At 32.8% G+C, this 21217-nt stretch overlaps 1 protein-coding gene across 1 annotated transcript in view; it reads left to right on the forward strand.

The window, feature by feature from the left end:
* The window catches only part of GPC6 (glypican 6), a 1241410-nt gene that overhangs the window by 825745 nt on the left and 394448 nt on the right, over positions 1-21217 (forward strand). The window contains exon 4 of the mRNA XM_051984004.1: positions 8848-9013. Coding sequence (XP_051839964.1) covers positions 8848-9013 — 166 coding nt within the window. The remainder of the gene's footprint in view (positions 1-8847; positions 9014-21217) is intronic.

A 21217-nucleotide genomic window follows, 5' to 3' on the forward strand; every position in this document is an offset into this window, starting at 1 on the left:
CAGTATGGCCAATAATCTTGTTTACACTTTTTAAAAATTGAATTATGTCTGGTGATTTATTGATTGATTAAGGTAGAACTGTCAAGTGCCCTAACTTACACTTAGTTTATTCTTTTGATTCTATATTTGGATCTAGGAACTATATCTGAGAAGCTATAGTCTGCTATATTAAAAACAAAAAAAGAATAAAACACTACCCTAATTAGATTTATTTTGGGAATGCACCAATGGTTCCATATTAAGAAAAGAATTACATAATCATTTTTTTTAAATCCAAAACAATATGATTATATCAAGATACCCCCAAAAAATCCTTTCACAGACTACAAAACCCATTTATGCACAATAGTAATGTATACACAAAAATGGGAAAAAGAAAAATTTGTATTATGATAAAAGTATCTAAAACCAAAAACTAGTATTATATTCATGGAGAAATACTAAAATATTTCACAATTAAAATAGAAATGAGTCAACAATGACATCTTTCCTTATTATTATATAATATAATTCTAAAATCTTAGCAATATCACTATGACAAGAAAAAGAAATCAAATATACAAAAATAGACAAAGGAGAAAAAATTATCCATGTTTGCTGTTGACATGTTTATTTAAAAAATTCTAAGGAATCAGCACAGAAACTAATTGAGAAAATAAATAGCTTCTGTCAAGTTACATGCAAGCTACAAAATAAACCAACAAAAATTGACATGTCTATATTTGAACCACAAAATTCAGGAAGTGATAATACAAAGGGAAACTATTCAAAATAATTGCAAAACATGTAAACAATCAGGAAGGGAGATAGGAAGGGAAAAAAAGAAGAAAGAAAGGAGATATACACTGACTTATGGCTCTACGTAAACTGGGAATTGTACATTGTTGAATTTTTTTTCAGTAAATTTCGTTAATAATATCCTTAATTTTTAAAATTCAATTTCTTTCCTATGGTCTTTGTGTAATTTACTTTTCCAAAAAATATCAAGCTGCTAAGAAAAATGCTAAGAAAAATTTCAGAGTTTGCCTCTGCCACTGAGTGACCTTAGATAATTCATTTAACTTTTCTGGGCCTAAGTTTCCTCATCTATAAAATATGTACTAGCCAAGATGATCTAAGGTCCCTTTCAGCTCTATATCTATTATCCTATAAATATACAAATAATAATGGATAAGGAGTTTATATACTGAGTATTTATTCTGACTTCTAACACAATTATGCTTCTTAGCCCATATTTATTTTTTCTTCTCATAAATAGCTGTTTATCTACTATTTCAAAAGGATTTTTTTTAAGGATTACATATCCTGGAGATTGTTACACCATGTATAAGACACTTAGGATTCAGTGAGTCTGGGACACCAGTTTTGAATGCTATTTGATAGGAATTCACACCAAATAGCAAGACAGATATAATATACATTAAAAAAATAAACTTTTTTTTCCAATTAAAACAATAAAATGCTCTTTTTTTTTCTGTGATCATTATTCAAAACCCCCTGACCTTCAAGCCATTATTCAGGTAGAGATTCAATTTAAAATGAGAAGAATGTATATAGGTATGAGAATATATATATTTATATATACCTATGTATATGAATGTATTTGTTTCTGTGATCTATGTATATATATGTATATATATATATACATATATATACACATACATATATATGTATATATGTAGGTTCAATTGTGTGCCTTGTTCAATATTACATATTTTCTAAATGATTTCTAAATAATTTATAAATGCACATATATGCATGTATATATGTAGGTTCAATTGTGTGCATTGTTCAATATTATATATTTTCTAAATGATTTCTAAATAATTTATAAATGCACATATGTGCATGTATACATATATCCACAGGTATTATTGTTCATGTGTTTCAGTTGTCTGACTCTTCATGACTCCATTTGGAGTTTTCTTAGCAAATATACTAGAATGGTTTGCCATTTCCTTCTCCAGCTTATTTTATAGATGAGGAAACTGATTTGCCTAAGCTCACACAACTAGTAAGTGTCTGAGGCTGGATTTGAACTCAGTTTTTCCAGACTCCAGGCCTAGTGCTTGATCCAGTATGCCCCATTCCCATGTTTAGTTTATATAAATATAAATATGTCTATAAATAGAGATTGTGAACCAGCCCACTTCAGCTTGAATCTGTGCTGCATCTGCCACCTCTTCATCCTCTGCCCCTGATATCTATGCTTCTCTTGACTAGAAATAGATTTAAGTATCAAAAGCACTCTGAGAGCCACATTTAACTCAACCTTCAGCAATTTTGTTCCCTTGTCCAATTTTCTCCATTAGTTGCTGGTTTGAACAAGGAGACTCTTCTGAAATGTCAGAATGAAAAGATTGTACATATCCTAATAGCACAAAGAAAGTGAACTGAAAAAGTTCCTAAAAGCCCATAAGAAAACATTTTAAGCCATCTACCAATTGTAAGATTCTAAAATGTAGAAGAGTGAGAAGCTCATTTCATTGATTGTCACTTTTAACTCAAATATGTGTTTTCTTTCACTTTAAACCAGGAGTTGCCAGTAAGCCATATGATTTGGGGTCTGTTTATCATTCAGTTGCCAATATCCATATCACAATGTGAGATATAAGGGAGGGCACAATGGAGAGTTTAAAACTTGCCGTCTAAAATAATTTGACACTTTCAGATTCACCCACTGCAACCTCCAGTATCACCTCAGAAGACACTGAATGTTCAGAGTAGAAACCACAGAAACCAGATGGGGCCATAGGAAGAAATCTGAATGTCAGTGGGGGTGGGAATTGGGTTGATCTTGAGCTAGAGGCATTTTTCAATGCTATAATAAGAGCAGCATGAAGAAAGTCAACCAGGCCGTGCATACATGGCCACAATCAATGATAATTATCTTAAGAAAAAAAATCTACAAAAATCCAAAATGTTCTGAATACTTTTTCATCCCTCCTCATTTAAGTAGCTAAATGTCACAGTGAATAAATCCCTGCACTTGATGTAAGGAAACCATAGGTTCAAATCCTGCTTCAGATACTTACTAGTTATGTAACCATAAGAAATTTATTTAATTTATCATATGTTTCCCCATTTGGGGTGGACTTTAAGGCCCCTTCCAGCTCTAAATCTATGAATTTAAAATTCAATCCAATAATTATTTAGCATCTGTAAATGTGTAAAACAGTGTGCTATGTGCTGAAAATACAATGAAAAACATTGTCCTCTTTGTTTTTGAGAAATCTTAAAGTAGAAACAAAGGTAGAATGATAAGGCATATACATAGATAAATATAAAACAATGTACAGAAAAAGGAAAGAGCCGTAAAAAGTACTCTAAGAAAATATGAGAAAGGAGTTATCACTTTCATCCACAAAGCTATTTAGAAGAAGAGCCCTTACAAAAAGAAAAAGATTTTGACGGGTGGAAATGAGGAGGCAAGGGATTCTGGACATATAACTTGCTTGCATTAATTCATGAAGATAGGAGATCACAGGTCAAAATTGAGAAATGTCTAGTAGTCCAATTTGGTTTGAGCAGAAAGTTTGTGAAGAGCAATAGTATGGCTAAAGTGAACATTCAAGCAATTGGTGTGTATTTATTAAGCCCCTATTATGTGTGAGGCACTAGAGATGAAAATACAAAGATTGAAACCATTTCCACAAGAAAGATATTCTGCTATTGAGAAATATGGAATTATTTTCATCTTAAAAAGGAGAGAACTAGAAAAATGGGTTCAAATAAGATTGTAGAAAGCTTCAAATGGCAAGTCAAGATTTTTTAAAATCTTAATATTCAGATTTAGGAGAATCATCAAAAGTTCTTGAGCATGAGATCCACCTGATCAGGCTTGTGCATTAGGAAAACTAGTTAGCAATTGTGTCATTGGAGAGTAAAGAAACTAGAGGCAGAATGATCAGTTAGGAGATCTTTCAATGATGAAGCTTGAGGGCCTCAAATATGGAGGTAATACCACAGATTTTTTTTCCTACTCATATACATTTCAGGGATTTGTAGTAGAATTGGCAGATGATAGAATGTTACATAGCAGATGATGTCCACGAAGCAAAAATCATCATGACCTCCAAAATTTTTGTTAAAGAATTTTACTCAACATTTATATCAAGTTTGTTGAAAGTTATGATCCAATCATTAAAAAGGCTAAATTATATATATATATAGAGAGAGAGAGAGAGAGAGAGAGAGAGAGAGAGAGAGAGAGAGAGAGACAGACTACACCATGTCTTCCTTATTTGACATATACTACTTAAAAGGCCCATTTTCTTCTACTACTTAAATGTTAAAAATGCAAATATTTACCCTCAACAGAACTCATAAACTGAAATTACCAAGAAATAGAAGAGGCAGAAAGGATAATTTCAAGTGTCATTAAAAATACCAGAAAATTCTTCATTTTCTGAAATAATGAACCAGGACTCTGTTAGAGCAGGGTGAAGGCAAAGATGTCTAAAATTGCTATTGCATATTTTCTGTCAGATTTTCAAGATTACACAACTGTGTTGTTTTTAAAAATCAGAAGTTATTTATATGTGGTTGGATATTTTAAAAATTTGTCTTATGAGCTATTTATCATCATTTGCTTGATTCTATCTTTGTTTAAGGAATGGTAGGAAAAGTCAAGTCTGTTGTCTCCTCTTCTCATTGTAAATTTCTCCTTTTCTCATTGTAAATTACTGGTAACACAGTAATAGATTTTGGTGTTTTGTTCTTTGGAAGGTAGACAAATCTGGGAACAACTGACATTCTTACTTTGTGAAATCATCTAAATAATGTCATTCCCATGTTTATTCTAAAATCTAAGCCAATGGTACAGCAAAGTGTGTTTACTTAAATGAAATACCAAAATAAAAGAAAGCAAATGAAAACGACATTGTCTTATAGCATTCTTCCCAATTAGAATAAAATAGTAAATTATTTAAGTAAGAATTAACTATTATCTTAGCTCCAGGTTTCACACTGCTTAAAGTGATCACTTTCCTTTTGAATTAAAATTAAGATGTTAAATGTACTCTACAGTTTTTCATGAGGTAGACTTGATTTAGCTCTGAGAATGCCTCTGTTCTCATTCCCTGGGTTCATCCCTTCATAACAAGTTCATTAACACCTGACCTGATATAAGGACTTATCTCCTCGTTGCCTTCAATACTGTTTTTGTTCCACACTTACAATTCTGCACCACCATTCTCAATAAACAATGAAGCCATAAGAATCAAAAGAAATAAGTCATAATAATAATGATAATAGTGAGCACTAGTGTAGTAGTCAGCAAAGGGCTAAAGTTGAAGTCAAGAGGATCTTTATGCAAGTCTTACCATTTATAAATATTGGTTGTATAACCCTGGGCAAATTTTTTTACCTTCAGCACCTTCAAGCAAATGACTGAGATTACAAATTACACATGAGTTGCTGAACTGAAGGGTTTGAAAGAATCCTCAAGTAGATCCAGATCAAAACAAAACAAAAAATAAAGATTATAGTAACATACTTAATAACTGTTTTTAGTTATAAAGACCTGCATACATTATTTAACTCCAAACAATATTTGGCATAAACCCACTATGTACCAGGTATTATGCTAGACTTGACCATCAAAAGAAGGATGGAAGTGAAAGGATTAAGCATTTATTTAATGTCTTCTTACCATGTTCCAAGCAATGTTCTAAATACTTTAAAAAGAAGCCATAATATATATTATATATGTGTGTGTGTGTGTGTGTGTGTGTGTACACAACATATTCATATATGCAGCACATCTACAAGGTAATCTGATAGGAGGAAGGATACAAATTGCAAATGTGATAATGAGTAAAGAACTACAATAGGAAGTCACACATAAGCTGAACTTTGAAAGAATATAAGGGATTCTAAGAAAGGGGAGTGAGGAGCTATGAGTGCATTTCAGTCTTGGGGAACAGTTGGTGGAAAAGTATGGAAATGGGACATTTGTGTCAAGAAAAACAAGATACTTAGTTTGGCTGTTCTATAGAGCTCATGAAGGTGAGTAATATGTAATAAGTCTTTAAAGTTAAGATGGAACCAGATGGTAAATGACTTTTTAAAATGCCAGAAGAGTTTTTAATTGCTCTATGCAGCATTAGGTAACCTAGAGCTTGCTGACTGGGGAAGTGGCCAATGCTTCAGGGATATAATGTTGCAAGCTGTATGAAGATATAACTATGAATGGATAGAAGGTGATGGCTGCAGGAGATATTATGAAGGTAGTTTCAATAAGACGTGGCAATTTATTGGATACATAAAAGGAATGAGACTAAAGAATTGAGAATACTTGTGTGACTGGATGTATGGTGGTACACTTGACAAAAAATAGGAAAGGTTAGAGGAGGTACTTGTTTTAAAAAAGAAAGATAATAAATTTTTGTGTTTTTTTTTTCTCCAATAGTCTCTCCAGTTTGAAAGACTAAAGGGACATATTTGATTTAATTATAGCTTTTAATTTTTCAAAATATGTGCAAAAATAGTTTTCTACAATCACCCTTGCAAAACCTTGTGTTACAAATTTTTCTCCCACTCTCCCCATCTCACCCTCCCCTAGAGAGCAAGTAATTCAATATAGATTAAATATGTGTAATTCTTTTAAACATATTTCTATATTTGTCACACTACACAAAAAATCAGAGCAAAAGGAGAAAAATTAGAAAGAAAAAACATGTAAACAATAACAACAGCAAAAGATGAAAATACTGTGTGGTGACCCACATTCAATCCCCATGGTCCTCTCTCTGCATGTGGATAACTCTCTCCATCACAAGACTATTGGAATTGCCCTAAATCACCTCATTGTTGAAAAAGAGCCAAGATAATCACAATTGATTATCACATACTCTTCTTGTTGCTGTGTACAATGTTCAATGTTCTCTTGGTTCTGCTAACTTCACTTAGCATCAGTTCATGTAAAAAAGGGACATATATTTTCAAAGGTCCAATAAGCAACTGGTTATATAGTAATAGAGTATAGGAGAAAGACTAGAGCTTTTTATATAGATCTTGATGATGTTTGCATAGAGATAGTGATTGAACTGATGAGGAGAATGAGAAAAGAGAAAACAAAGTTTTCAAGTACACCCTCAGTTTAGGGATGAAACATGAAATAAAATAGAAAAAAGAAATGTAAAAAATCAGATAAAGGATCAGATAAAAGGAGAATTTTTTAAAAAATAATATATCAGTAAGAAAGTAATGCAAAGTATCAAATCAGAGAAGTCAAGAAAGATGAAAATTCAGAAAAGATGACTGAATTATGCAATTAAAGATCATTGGCACCTTTGGGGAAAGCAGTTTGACATGAGTGATGTGACTGGAAATCTTCCTACAAAGGTTTGAGAAGTGAATTAGAGGAGAGAAAATGAAGGCAAGGAATAGAAACAACTTAACCGTGTGCAGTAAATATTAATATCCCAAATTTGAATATAAAGATTTGAATGAAGCTTAAGGAACTTTAACAAACTGTCCAACACATTATTGTAAGTGGCTTAGCTTGAAGAAACTTGGATATGTTAACTGCAAATCCAGTGTTCATTTGATCCAGCTGTCTTAAATAAGGCCTCTTTTTGGGTGATATGCCTCACAAGTTGCTAGCTGTCCTGTTAAAACATATCTATCCAGCTATGCATGGTGGTGGATGCCTGTAATCCCTGCCCCTGGGATGGCTAGGACTGGGGATCACTGGAGCTTGTGAATTCTGTTTTGTATTTGAGAAAGGAAATCAGGTATATTCACCCACAGGCACAATGGCAAGTCAATAGGAGCAAGCTGCACAGGTCAGAAACAGAACAGATCAGAGCTCTTTTGTGAATGAGTAGAGATCTCACACATGCACATGCTTGCTGAACTTCCAATATGGAAAAGATAGAGGGACTGGGTTTTTAAAAAAGGCATTTGGGGGTGTGGAGGACATTCTTGTACCAAAGGAAGTGTAGTTAATCTACCTCTTATATGAAGAACTCTATCAATTCCAGGAAAGTAAACTTCAATCAAATCTCTTAAATATAAAAATATTCAGAAATTCAAAACAATCTGTAACTAAAACAGAATCTTCCCTATTCCCCTCAATAAATCATTGTTGCCAGATGAGGAAACTGTGGCAAATAAGAGTTAAATAATTTGCCTAGGATCACACAGGTAGCAAGTGTCTGATGTCAGTTTTGAATTCAGAAAGATAAGTTTTCCTGACTCCAGGAATGGCACTCTATCCACTGCACCAACAGTTAGAAGTCTTTATAAGTCTTTATCTAGCCTATCCTCTGGAACCAAATAAAACGAGCGTAAACTCTCATTTATATGACCATGTTTAAAATATTTGAAAATTGTTCTCATACCCCAGCACACACACACACACACACACACACATATACACCTTCCAAGGCAAATATCTTCAGATGTTAAAAATACAAAGTATACAAATTAAATGTCTGAACAAAGGTCTTCAACTATTTGTATTTTTAATTTTATATTTTGTATTTGTACATTGTATGTGTGTGTGTATAAATTTTGCAAACACCTTTCATTTATATTACCTTATTTTGGATTATATTTCTTTAAGTCTTTACCTGTGTCTATAATATTAAATTATACTGACATAGAGATTGAATAGTTGACAGCTACATATGAAGAAAATTTGCAATTATTTTGCCAAAATGAGGTAATTAACTGGAATAGACTTGTAGCATGAGAGGATGCTATTAAGAGTTAAGATCCTCACAATTTAGTTGACCCTTAAGTATTTCTGCTTGAAGTTTATGCAAAGGAATTGATTTGCTTCTTTTTTTCTTTCTTCCCATCTTTTTTCCCCTCTTCCTACCCCCAATAAATCCACAGGTCAGTCCAACCCCAGGGTGCATCCGAGCACTAATGAAGATGCTGTACTGCCCATATTGTCGAGGACTTCCCACTGTGAAACCTTGTAACAACTACTGCCTCAATGTAATGAAGGGATGCTTGGCAAACCAGGCTGATCTAGACACAGAATGGAACCTGTTTATAGGTAAGAAGCATTTAAATGGCACATAGAACAGAAGTGATAACAGCAAGTGTTCGATAACTCATTTTTGGTGACTTAGGAGAGAAAGGCTTAATGGAATAATAGATTTTTTTCTTTCTTAATCTCCTATAACACTAACTTTCCAGTGTTTAAAAAGGATTACTATTCTTCCTTGTGAAAATTCTTGTTTATCACATAAAGATTTTACTGAACAACTGTATTGAATTAGTTGATATGTTTATAAAGGCTGTGAAAATATTCTTGTTAAGTCCAGTGGACTTATGTGAGGAGAGGATATATCAAAAAAAAAAAAAAAGAATCTTTTTTTTCTTCAGCTCATAGAAATGTCACCTACAGTAATGTGTGTATCTCTCTTTTTTATACCTTAGGATAGTCATGGGTATTAGAAACGGCATACTGTAGAGAAAATAAGCTACTTCATATTCCATAAACTGAGATGATGAAAAGGGCTCCATATATTAACTAAAACATGAAAAGTGTCTTTCTTTAATTTGTTGAAAGGAACATAGTATACTTGCATAAAATATCTTTAGAATCTCTGAAAGGTAGAAGTAGAAGTGTGTGTGTGTGTGTGTGTGTGTGTGTGTGTGTGTGTGTGTGTGTGTGACTGTGTGATGGAAAGGGGGAGGACAGGAAGAAGGAGAGAATGTGGAGGAAGGATTGTGAATCACAGCCTTTCCTTGAGTCACAGAAATCATTTAGTGAGATGTGCTGCCAAAAGATATTTCCCAAACAGCCATCCAAGGATAAAAGGACAAATTTTATAGGCAGACTTCTCCTAGCAAAATGCACAGGGCCTTGAAAGAGTAAATGTGTTTTCTTCCCTTCTGTCAAATGGCCTTCAAATAAAAGTACTTCCAATTGCATTTATTGCAATTACATGGTGACAAGTGGAGTGGTACAAATAATAGTGGCATATTTTAGCCATTAATGTCCTTCATCATTTATGCAAACCTCTACACCAAAATACATGTGATTCACTGTGAGTTAAATCAGCTAAATGGAGATGCTCTGAAGAAATATTTCTAAGATTCAGATAGAAGTGGGAAAAAATTTATATGACTTAGCATTCAGAGGGAAAAAATGCCCCAGAAATGACTAGAGAAGCTTGCCTGACAGTCATTCGGTACTATGTGTTACCTATTGATTACCACACTTCTGTATCTAAGAATGCTAGAGGAAATAATTTTGAGTTCTGAAAAATGAGCGCTTTAAAATGCTTGAATTCAAATGGCAATCACCTCCCACTCAAATCACAGAAATTATTTGGACAAAGCAAAAGGTATGATTTAAAAAATTTATTCAATATCCTTTTCTTCCTCATTTCCTCATCCCTCATTCCTCATCCTGAAATATGACTAAAAATTTACCCAGCTTTTTATACAATGTGGGCCTAGGGGCTTGTATAAGTATGAGAATATCAGTGAAAAAGAATGGACAGTGATGGTCCCACTCATATACACCTTCCTCATAGTCTTAATGCCTTTCTGAGATGAGTGAATGGTTATTCTTTATGCTCTATAGGGGTGTGTGTATGTGTGTGTGTGTGTGTGTGTGTGTGTGTGTGTGTGTGTGTGTGTGTGTGTTTCCCCCCAGAAAACAATGTGGTTAAACATTTATTATCACACCTCTTCTTATAGTCCTCAGATTTAAGTAGAATGGTTTTAATTAGTAGAAAAAGCCAAAGAACATTTTTTAAACCGTCTTTCTTTGATTAACCTACTTTACATCTGCTTTAACCAAGTCAAATTCTATCGATTTATTTTGGAATTAGGTAATTATATCCCTACATTGCAATCGACATGACTGAGATCCAGCAAGATGACATGATTTTCCTCAAATTGCCCCTAAATTTACCGTTGGAAGTGGGAAAAGTCCTAAAGGCAGTTTTGTTGTTGATAATACATAGCCTTGGGTAAAGATTTGATGGAAGAATGAAGAAATGGGCTCTTTTACCTTGATGTCACAATGATTGAGCTTTTCTCTGATTTGATTAACCAACCATCAGTCTCAAGTTCTTAATCTCTCCATTAACTGTTTCTTAGGTGCATATTTTATAAGAAATAAAATGCCCTCCTAGTCTTTTGCCTTAATAATGAAATCTTGAAAATACTATATTTGCTTTATAGAAAAATGATGAGCATATAGTGTAGGCAAGTGATCAGGTTTCTCTCCTGTGTGCCATTTTTTGAGAATCTTAATCCTACTTTAATGCATTTTCACATCCTCTCTTCCCCTTCCTATTCTTTCTTGTTAGTCTCTAGATGTTTCTGATCAGAAACTTGCAATTTTTCAGCTCTACCGCAGCCTTGAGAGATGATCACAAACACAGAACTGTTATATCATGGAAAGATTTACTCTTGCCACGCTCCTCCAGGTGTAAAGTGCTAGTTCATTAATTCACTACATAAATTAGTCAAATACGCCAAGCCCATTTTACACAGATATAGTCAAGGATGACAAGGAAAATGTGCAGTTGAAAAGATCAGAGTGTGAATTGGTAATTCCACACTGATTATATATAATAGCCCAGCCTTTGGTCAACACCTGCAGCATGTCACCATTTTCAGGCCTGCCTCTTTGTCTCACAGAATACTTCAGTCAAACAGGCCCACTCCTGTTGCTGATTATCACACGTGCCAACTATGTCTGCTATAGTAATATTCCAGTTTATATACTTTACATTTATAAAAATTATGTGCTCATCCAGAATGTTAACAATGACAGGCAGTAATGTGTTCAATAAAATCAATGATCCAATTGACAGAACATCCTCATATTCTTTGCAATGCCCTGAATAAATTGAGGCTAATTTGGAACCATTTAGAATTCAGCTAGTTTCTTGAACTTGTCAGAAGAAAGATAATTCATTTACAAAGTGAAATGTTTTAAATGTTTCAGTGTTCTAAAGCCCAGCTGTGTTCCATTCCATTGGCATTCTACACTTTTTTCTCAGCATGAACTTGGGATTTTATCCTACAAAAATTCATATTTCTACTGGCAAGCTTTAGAAGGTGTTTTCCTCAGGCTTCTGCCAGTAGGCCCAGAACAGTGCTCTCTACAGAGAGGGTGCTCAAATAACCCTTGTTCATCAAACATTACAAGGAGAAAGGAGCAACTCTTCACTTTAAAAAAAAAAAAAGGAAAAAATTCTCCTTTTATAAAGCTGCTGACAGCTTTGCTGAAGATGAAATTTAGCCTCTTATTTTTGAGGGCTTGTAAAGCCTCAAGTTGCCTCTGCCAGAAACTGTCAGCTGCTTTCTAATAACATGTGGAATTCCCTCAGTACTAAACACAACCAAACTTCTACTTGCTGAATTAAAACGAATGGCAACCCTCCACAGAAGCACTGCTGAGCTACGAAAGATTGGAAGGAATGCATGAGTGCTTTTTAGTCCTATTCTCAGTATTAGAAAATAGGCACAAGAGGTGGAAAATAATAATTTTTTGCATTACCAGTCTCTGCTTAGGCAGACATCCCAAGTGTCAGGGTATAGCCATACACAAAAGATTCCAGCTTAGCTCCTGAACGTCATCTGAATGTTAGTAGAGCTTTTTTTGTGAATGTTTACATTAAAATAAAACTGCTCTGAGCTTTTAGGAACTAACTGGGAACATTTTGTGGGCAGAAGTGGTTGTTTCAGGAAGATCCTGTGGCTATTTAGATTGTTTGGCATTGACACCTCAACTCTCTCGATAAGAATTGTTCTATTCGACAAAAGGCCAAGTCGCAGATTACCCCTAGTTCATAAACACAAAAGTCAAGGCTGAAATTACATTTATATAGCTATAATAAATCTTGCATTCACTTTAAAAACTGGGACGTGTAGAACAGCCTCCGCCAAACATCTGGTACCTTCTAAGATTTTATAGACTGTGAAAATTGGTTTTAAAAAAAGAGAAAGAAAAGAAAGGGGCAGCTGTAGCAACACCAAGTAGAGATTTTACCCATTTGTATCCGATTTGTACCATTTTAAACAATATTCTTTTATGATATTACATACAGTGACTATAATTTGTCTATGTAAAATTTTCTATTTGTGTTGGATTTTTTTTAAAAGGATAGGGGAGATATAAGTTAGTTATACTTTAAAGTTTCATTGTCACTTTACTTTATGGCAGAGAATAGCCTTTTAGTATAGAAAATTTTTAAATGGCATTCATGCTAATGTTTCAAAATTCTTGAGAATGGTGGTGATAGAACTGGGAAAGTTTTTATTTAAAAGGATCAAATACCCATTTATATGAATTTTCACCAAATGTTATAAAGAAAATTATAGTTATGATTTTGCTTTTCAGTAGCTTATAATTTGATATCAAAGGAATAATAAACACTGAACAAGTATATAAGCATATTTCATAAGGTTTTTTCTTGTTTAATCTAGATCTGTGATTTTATTTGTGTGATGAGGTACCAGTATGAAGTTTTCCTCTGGGGTACTCAGAGGCTGTGAGTTTCCCATAGTAACTTATCTAGTAATTTTTTTCTAAATAGAAAAGACATGAACCCAAATATTTCTGACTTCAAAGCTGGTCCCCTTTACATTCTATCATATTTACTATCATTGCATATCATATTACACAAATTATTTATATTGAATGTAATCTGTAGGATGGTGATGATGGGAAAGGGAGAAAATGCCTCCACTTTTACTATGTAGTGGTGGAAGGTAATACTATGTGTCTGACTTCAACAGTAAAGTTGGGAGAAATTATCAAGATTTTTTTTCAGATTAGTTCAGGAAGATTTCACAGAAGAGGGAGTAGTTTAAATCAACTTAAATAATATAAAGTTTATGACCTTATAGGGAAAAAAATATGTGCATAAAAAGATTTTGTGAGAGTAGGTGTGGTGGTAGAAATAAAGTTATCAGGCAATAAAATGATGAAGGGAACTTAGGAATTTTAATGGAAAAATGACTCAAAAGTGATTGAGTGTTTTGGCAACATAAAAATAGCTAATATTTTGGATGAAGTAAAGATTAAAAATGTAAAAATATGTAGCTTCACAGGGAGCTCTCTGATGATCTCAGGTTCAAAAGGTACATAAAATATGGAAATGAGAACATATTAAAAAGAATTACAGATAAAAGCAGGTCAGATCTCTTTAAGTCTAAGTGAAAAGCTGTAAATGAGTTCAGATTTCATAATTCAGGCAAGTTACATTCCAGATTGAAAAAACTTGTAAAATATGTTCATTGGGACAAATCTTTGAAAACTCATAATAATTGAGGAGGAGCCAGAAGATAGGTTATAGGCAAATGTTGTCCCTATTTTTAAAAAGGGAGGCAATCCTGTAATCCACATTCCAAAGACCATTAAATTAAACTTGATTTCTAAGCAAAATGTTAGACCAGATTATTAAATGGATAGTTTTTAATTATTTAAAAAGGAAAGCAACAACAACTGGGCATAGGTTCAAAAAGAATAAAACTAATCATATTTCTTTTTTTTTTCATAGACCAGAACAATGTTATAAGTATATCTTCATTTCTACAAGACATGTGATGAGGTTTTTCACAATGTTTTTTATGGGCAAAATGCAGAAATTTACATTAAGTAATAATCGATTTAAATGGTTTATATCTGATAGAATAACAATGTGCAAAGATTATTGATTAATGGATAGGTGTCATATACGAAGGAGTTCCCTATAGCTTTGTCCTAGCTTCTATTTTGTTCAATATTTCTATCAATGACTTAGCTGAAAACATCACATTTTTATCAAATTTAAAATTGACCATGTGCTGGGAGACATCACTGATACCTAATAATAATAGATATGGATTTTTAAAGGTTTCTGTCGCTTGGAACAGGTCAGGTAAAGTTTATTAAATATAAATGTAATATTATACACTTAATTCAAAACCCTCTCTCTCTCACCCTCCCTCCTGTCTTTCTCTCTCCCACCTCTTTCACTCTCCCCCTCTCTCCCTCTCTCCCTCTCCTAGTAGAAGAGTGTATAAGCATGTCATACTAGTCCTGGTCCTTTGGTTTTAAATTGAGGAACAAAGACAGAATACATTTTTTGACAACTTTAAAAATTGATCTGTCAGTTTCAAAGTATAGTTTTATCTTCATGGGTTTCTTACATTGTTCTTCAATTCTGTCTGATGCTTTATGACTTGTGGGCTTTTCTTGGCAAAGATACTGGAGTTGTTTGCCATTTTTCTCCAGGTCATTGTACAGATAAAGAAACTGAGACAAACAAAGGTAAATGACATGACCCAAAATCACACAGGTAATAAGAGCATTTTATCCCCTACCTATTCCTACATTCCTAGGGAAGAAAGGAAAAAAAAAACTCATTAGTTATTATAAGTTGAAGACTATCCCACATCCTCTCTTTTTCTCTTTGTTCAATATTGGTTCAATATCTTTTGTTGATGATTATCATATGTTCTATTCCTTTTGGAATGCTGGCAGAATGGGGAAGCTGCTCAACTCAGATGAAAAGAAGAAAGTTGGGTCTCGTCCAACAATATAGGACAGGCTGCATTTGTTGTCATTACTCTAAGTTTGGAGTGCAACTTATTTCAGCTGAACTGTACATATTTTATAAACATTTTTAAGCAGTACAGTAGTAGAAATACTTGTTAGTATAAATGCATGTGGTTGTAAAGCAAATCCAGATGCTGACATTTTGTTACTTATGAATAGTAATTAAAACCTAGATCTTTAAGCAGCCAGTGTAGAGCAATCTTTGAATAAAAAACTGATAGAAGGCATAGACTGAAACAAGCTTTATAAATGATCTAGTCCAATTCTCTGAAATAATTGAAGTCTGGAAAGGTCAAGTGACTACACTTGCTATTGACTATCCTATATCTCTTCTTCCTTTTCTGGCTAGCCTCCTCAAGAAGGCTGTCTACAAGGAATCTGATTCCTTTCTTCTTATTCCCTTCTTAAATCTCTGCCGTCATCATTCAACGGAAACAGAGCTCTGCCAAATTGGAACCAGCAATGTTGGCCACATCTAATAGCCGTTTCTTAATCCTCATCCTTCTTAACCTGTGTTATAGATACTGTTGATCACCCTTTTCTCCTTGATGCTCTTATCTTTCTAGAGTTAGATGATGCTGTTTGATTCTTTTCTTATATATTTGGCCACTCCTCAGTCTTTGATCTTGATCTGCCATGTTTATTAACCTATGGTTTTCACAAAAGCCATGTCCAACTCATTCTATGTTATTTTACTTAGTGATCTCATCAGCTCCAATATATTCACTGATCATTTCTACACACATGATGCTGAGATTTGTCTAGCCCTAATCTTAAACTCAGCTTTGTGGTACAGTGGATAGTGTTAGGGCTGGGGTCAGAAAAACTCATCTCCTTGAGTTCAAATCTGTCCTCAGACATGAACTAGCTGTGTGACCCTAGGCAAGTCACTTAGCCCTGTTTGCCTCAGTTTCCTCATCATAAAATGAGCTGGAGAAAAAAATGACAAACCATTCTAGTATCCTTGCAAAGAATATACCAAATGGAGAAACAAAGTTGGACACGACTGAAAGTGATTACATAGCCATCTTAAATTCAACATGTCCAAAATTGAATTAATTTTCCCCACCTCCCCAAAAAATAACCTTTCCCTCTTTCTAGCATCTATAGATGTCATCTGTATTTCCTTTCTCTCTTATCCTGCTTATCAAATTAGTTGCCTATTCTGTTTTTACCTTGATAAAATATGTCATCTATACCCCCTTTTTTCCTTTGATTGCTACTCATCAACTCATGTAGGCTCTGATCACCTCATGTTTGGACTATTGCAAAAGCCTCTGCCTGGTCTTTCTACTTCAAGTCTCTCCCCCTTCCATTTTCTACTGTCAAAGTGATGTTCTTTAAGCACAAGTCTGATTATGTTAACTTTTGTTGACTACAGTGGATCCTATTGCCTTGAATTAAATTAAATTCTCTTATTAAATAGAAATTAAATTTGTCATGAACTTTTTTCCTTAACTTTTTTTTCCTCCCATGGAACTGGAATAAGCTTAGTCTTATCACGTGTGTCATTTATTTTTCATCCTGCTTTTTCTTTTCCCCCAATTTCATCTCATCCATATGAAACGTGCCATTTCTATTTCCTCCATAGAATATTGATGTACTTATCTCTTGATAAAGATATGTATACTTGTAATTTACTTTTTTGTAAATATAATAGAGTTCTAAAATAAGTAGGAAAAATCAAGATATTCCCTTTCAAAAAAGCAATTGAGGGGATGTCTATAACTATTTTTTTTTACTTCTATGAAATATTAATGTAGGAGGGAATAAGCTATAAGATGACTGGAAAGATAGGAGTAGGCTACATTTTAATTCGACTTAAAATGCCAAACAGAGGATGTTACATTTGTTCCTGGAGGCAATAGGTAGTAGTAGTATGGAATGAAAATTGTGAAAAGTGTGAAATAATTCAAAAGATAGGTTTGGGTTACATGTTTTGACTATATTTTCACTTAGCAGTTACCAAAATACTTTAGGGTATACTCAAAATATTTTAATTCATCTGATTTCAGAGCAGAAGAAACACTAAAAAATTGGCACTAGTTTTAAATACTATGAAGCAAAGTAAATTGAAATGTCATCTCTAGAAATGAAAAAATATAATTTCCTTTTTTAATTGTCACAATTCATCTCTATTCTATTATCATGTTATTCTCTGTACTCCAACACAAATTCTTCTAGGAATTCTTATTTCTAGCAATTTGATAAACAGAATTACATTTTTTTCCTATGTGGCTTTATATCTCATAAAATTCAATGACTTGACCTTTCAAAAAAGAAGTTACTCTAAATTAATTGTTATGACTGAAGTATTTAATATTCAAAACATTTTAAGGAAAGTCATTAGGGTTTCAGAGGCTTGGGGATTTCTTTGCTTGTTAAGTGCATTGACTCTTAAATTATAACCTTGGTGTCATCTCTGGAGTTGAGGAAAATATTATAAAAATAAGAAGGCTAACTTTCTCATTTAAAGTAATGGCCCCTAACACAAGGGACATTATTTGAGTACTGAAGCAGACTTTTACATGCTAATAATAACCTATAACTTTGGGAAGCTAACATACAGTTCTTTTCCAAAAAGCAGATATATGTATGAGAAAACCATTCCATTATAAGTATATTGTCCTGAGAATATGTGAATCAGTGGAAATCTATTTGCATATTTGAAATAAAGGAAAGCATGCAGTTCCTGTTATAAAGAGGAAGTCCTTCATTCAAAGAGCTCCATAATGTTTGTTTCCTGTCTACATTTTAGAAACAAATTCTTTTAATCTCACCTAAAACAGGAGAACAAGAGATCAGGGCTTGTTTTGTAAATGATAGTATCTTAGCAGAATACTGAACAATGCCTTTTTGATTATTGCAACTGTACCAGAAATATGTAAAGGGGTGATTGGGAACCAACATTAGAGGGAGAAATGAGTACATAATTAGGCATGAAATAATTGTAATTTTGAATTATTTCAAGCTAGTTCTCTGAGAAACTAAAGTATATAAGGTTTGCCAGAGGACAAAAAGGATAGAAAAGATACAGTAACATCTTTACCAGGCATGAATTTATCACCAAGTATGACACCTTATTTGGAACTCATTCAGAATTTATGATTTTTTTTATTTGTTTGTTTTACCTAAAAGAAGAAATGTGGTATTTTTTTTATTTGTGAAAACCCATTTGAATTTAAGATCAATTATTATGTTGTCTGTTACATTACACTTACTCTGGTTCTATCGTTCTGAATTATTCCCATCTATAATTCGTCATTACTCCTATGTTTTTTTCCTCTGAAATGAAATCTCATCATAATTGTTATGATAATATAGTAGAAAATATGCTCTTCAAATGCAGGGACTATTTGGTAATTTTGTCTTTAAATCTCCATTATGTTACTAAACTGCTTAAAATGCCATAATGATTTCTGAAAGGAAATTATATTGGGGATTTCTTCACTAGAATTATAGCCTTACACATAGCAAGCATTTAATAAATATTTGTTGAGATCAGATAACAAGCTTGAACAAAGGTAAGAAATGAGGAAATATGTTTAAGTAATTGGGAATATGAGCTACTAGCTACAGTATATGTTGAAAAGTAGTAGAAGATAAACATGTAAAGAAATATTGTGATTAGAATATTTTTAAAAAGTGTATGTTAGACTAAGGATTTGCCTTAAGTTGGAAAGCAATGGGGAACTACTGATGGCTTTTTAAACAGGAAGTGGCATTAGTAATGATTTTTATACAGTATTACCTTATCACGAAATAGTTTGTTAATGGAATTTATTACCTGTATTTTATAAAAACATCAAACAGATATATTTTGTAAGAATCACAAAGAGCCAAGAATACTATCCTCAGTAGTAATCCATATCTTGGAAGGGGAAGAGAGGAAGTTTTCTAAATTCCCTACCTATGCATATTCAATGTTATCTTAAAAACAGACAGTCATAATGTTTAGTTGTCAGTGTCTCCAGGACAATCTCACTAGAAAGTCTATAGAAACTAACCCAAAATTTGAAAAAGAAATTTTTTCTGATTTGACTGCATGTACAGGTATGTCCTATTTTTATGGTATTTTGTGGGGTGGGATCAAACGGCATTTTCCCCTTTGTATTATCTAAGTAGTATTTTTTTTTACTGTTAGTATATATATGTCATATATATTATATATGTATGTATATATGTGTATGTGTGTAGATATATAATTTTAAATAATAAATGATAGCTATGAAGTCTCTTGAAGAAAATGGAATAATTTTAGAATAATTCATAGTCAGCTGTTCTTTATTCATTGACATCACTCTAGATATTAAATCACATTATTGATTTAAAATTTATAACAATATATAAGTAAATATAAAGTTTTCTAACTTTCCATTGAAACAATATACAGATTACTCTCTGGGGTGTGTACAGATGGGAAAAATATCAGAGACCTTAAATTATATCAAGTATTGTCATAGATGAAATACATATAAAAAACAAATGATTTTTCATTTAGTCACTCATTTTTTCAATAAACATATCTCAACCTAATAATCAGCATAAAGGCTTGATGATGACCTATCTTTTGAACATGATTTCATTATTGTATTCATTTCTTTTTAATGTATGTTCTATTAATATTTTATCATTTTTAACTTTATTGAAACTCAAAAAAGCTCTTTCTCTAGCAAATATATTTTTACAATATGTGTATTCTTATATAAGATATCAAAAAAAATCCTAAATTGTAATAGCATCAAAGCACTTTTAGAATACTGTTTATGTGGTAAAAAATGAACTAGAAATTGGAGAAAATCTGGAATTCAACCTTCAAAAGTAGAATGTAGTCTATCAGTGTTTTTATTTGGGGTATAGCCCATTAACAGACCGCATTGGTTTTTTATATAAAAACTACCAAATAATATTAATTTATGCATATATACATATATGTAAAAATAGATGTTTGTTCTAAGTTTTTAAAACTTTGTTTTAAGGCATCTTTGTTTTGTCTCTCTCTGTAAAATGTAATTAAACCAGAGTTTCTCTGAGAGCTAAAATTCCATGATCATAAAGGAGAATGATAAATAAAAAGAAATGTTAAGCACCATCAAAGAAATGAGACTTTTTAGCTTAGGTAAGTCAATGTGAATGAAAGAAAGGAATTTTCTTAATTACCATAAATATCTAAGTAGGAGATAGGCAATCCTTACTGTGTGTTGTGAAAAAGCATAAGGGATTTCTAGCAGGACTCCAAAATGAGGCTAGAAAGAAAAGCCAGCCAAGAAGACAAAAAGGCTGTAGCTATGGCTTGTCTGGACCTCATAATGCTCATATCAAGATGAGTTTATTATTGTGAGTCATTGACATATTTGTAGATTGCTTCATCATCAGGATTCAGTCAAGATATTATCCACATGTTGATGACCTATGCAACTGGCTGCTTTCTCTTAATTAAAAGACAGGCTTAAATTATTTGTTTGGAAACTGCCTGCCTTAAAAAAAATATTTATGCTACACTTAAATTCCCTTAATGTTAAGCAATTTTTTTTCCAGTTTCATTTTTTAAATTGCTCTTTGTACCTACTTTACCTGAAAGTAAATGCCTCCTTAATATGGGGAAGGTATAAGTACTTTATTGATGATGAAGAATGTACACCTAGTGAGATTTATGTTATTCTTATTCCCTGTTAGATGGCTTCT

This window comes from Antechinus flavipes, chromosome 3, assembly GCF_016432865.1.
Source record: "Antechinus flavipes isolate AdamAnt ecotype Samford, QLD, Australia chromosome 3, AdamAnt_v2, whole genome shotgun sequence".
In the NCBI taxonomy this organism is placed as follows: Eukaryota; Metazoa; Chordata; class Mammalia; order Dasyuromorphia; family Dasyuridae; genus Antechinus; species Antechinus flavipes.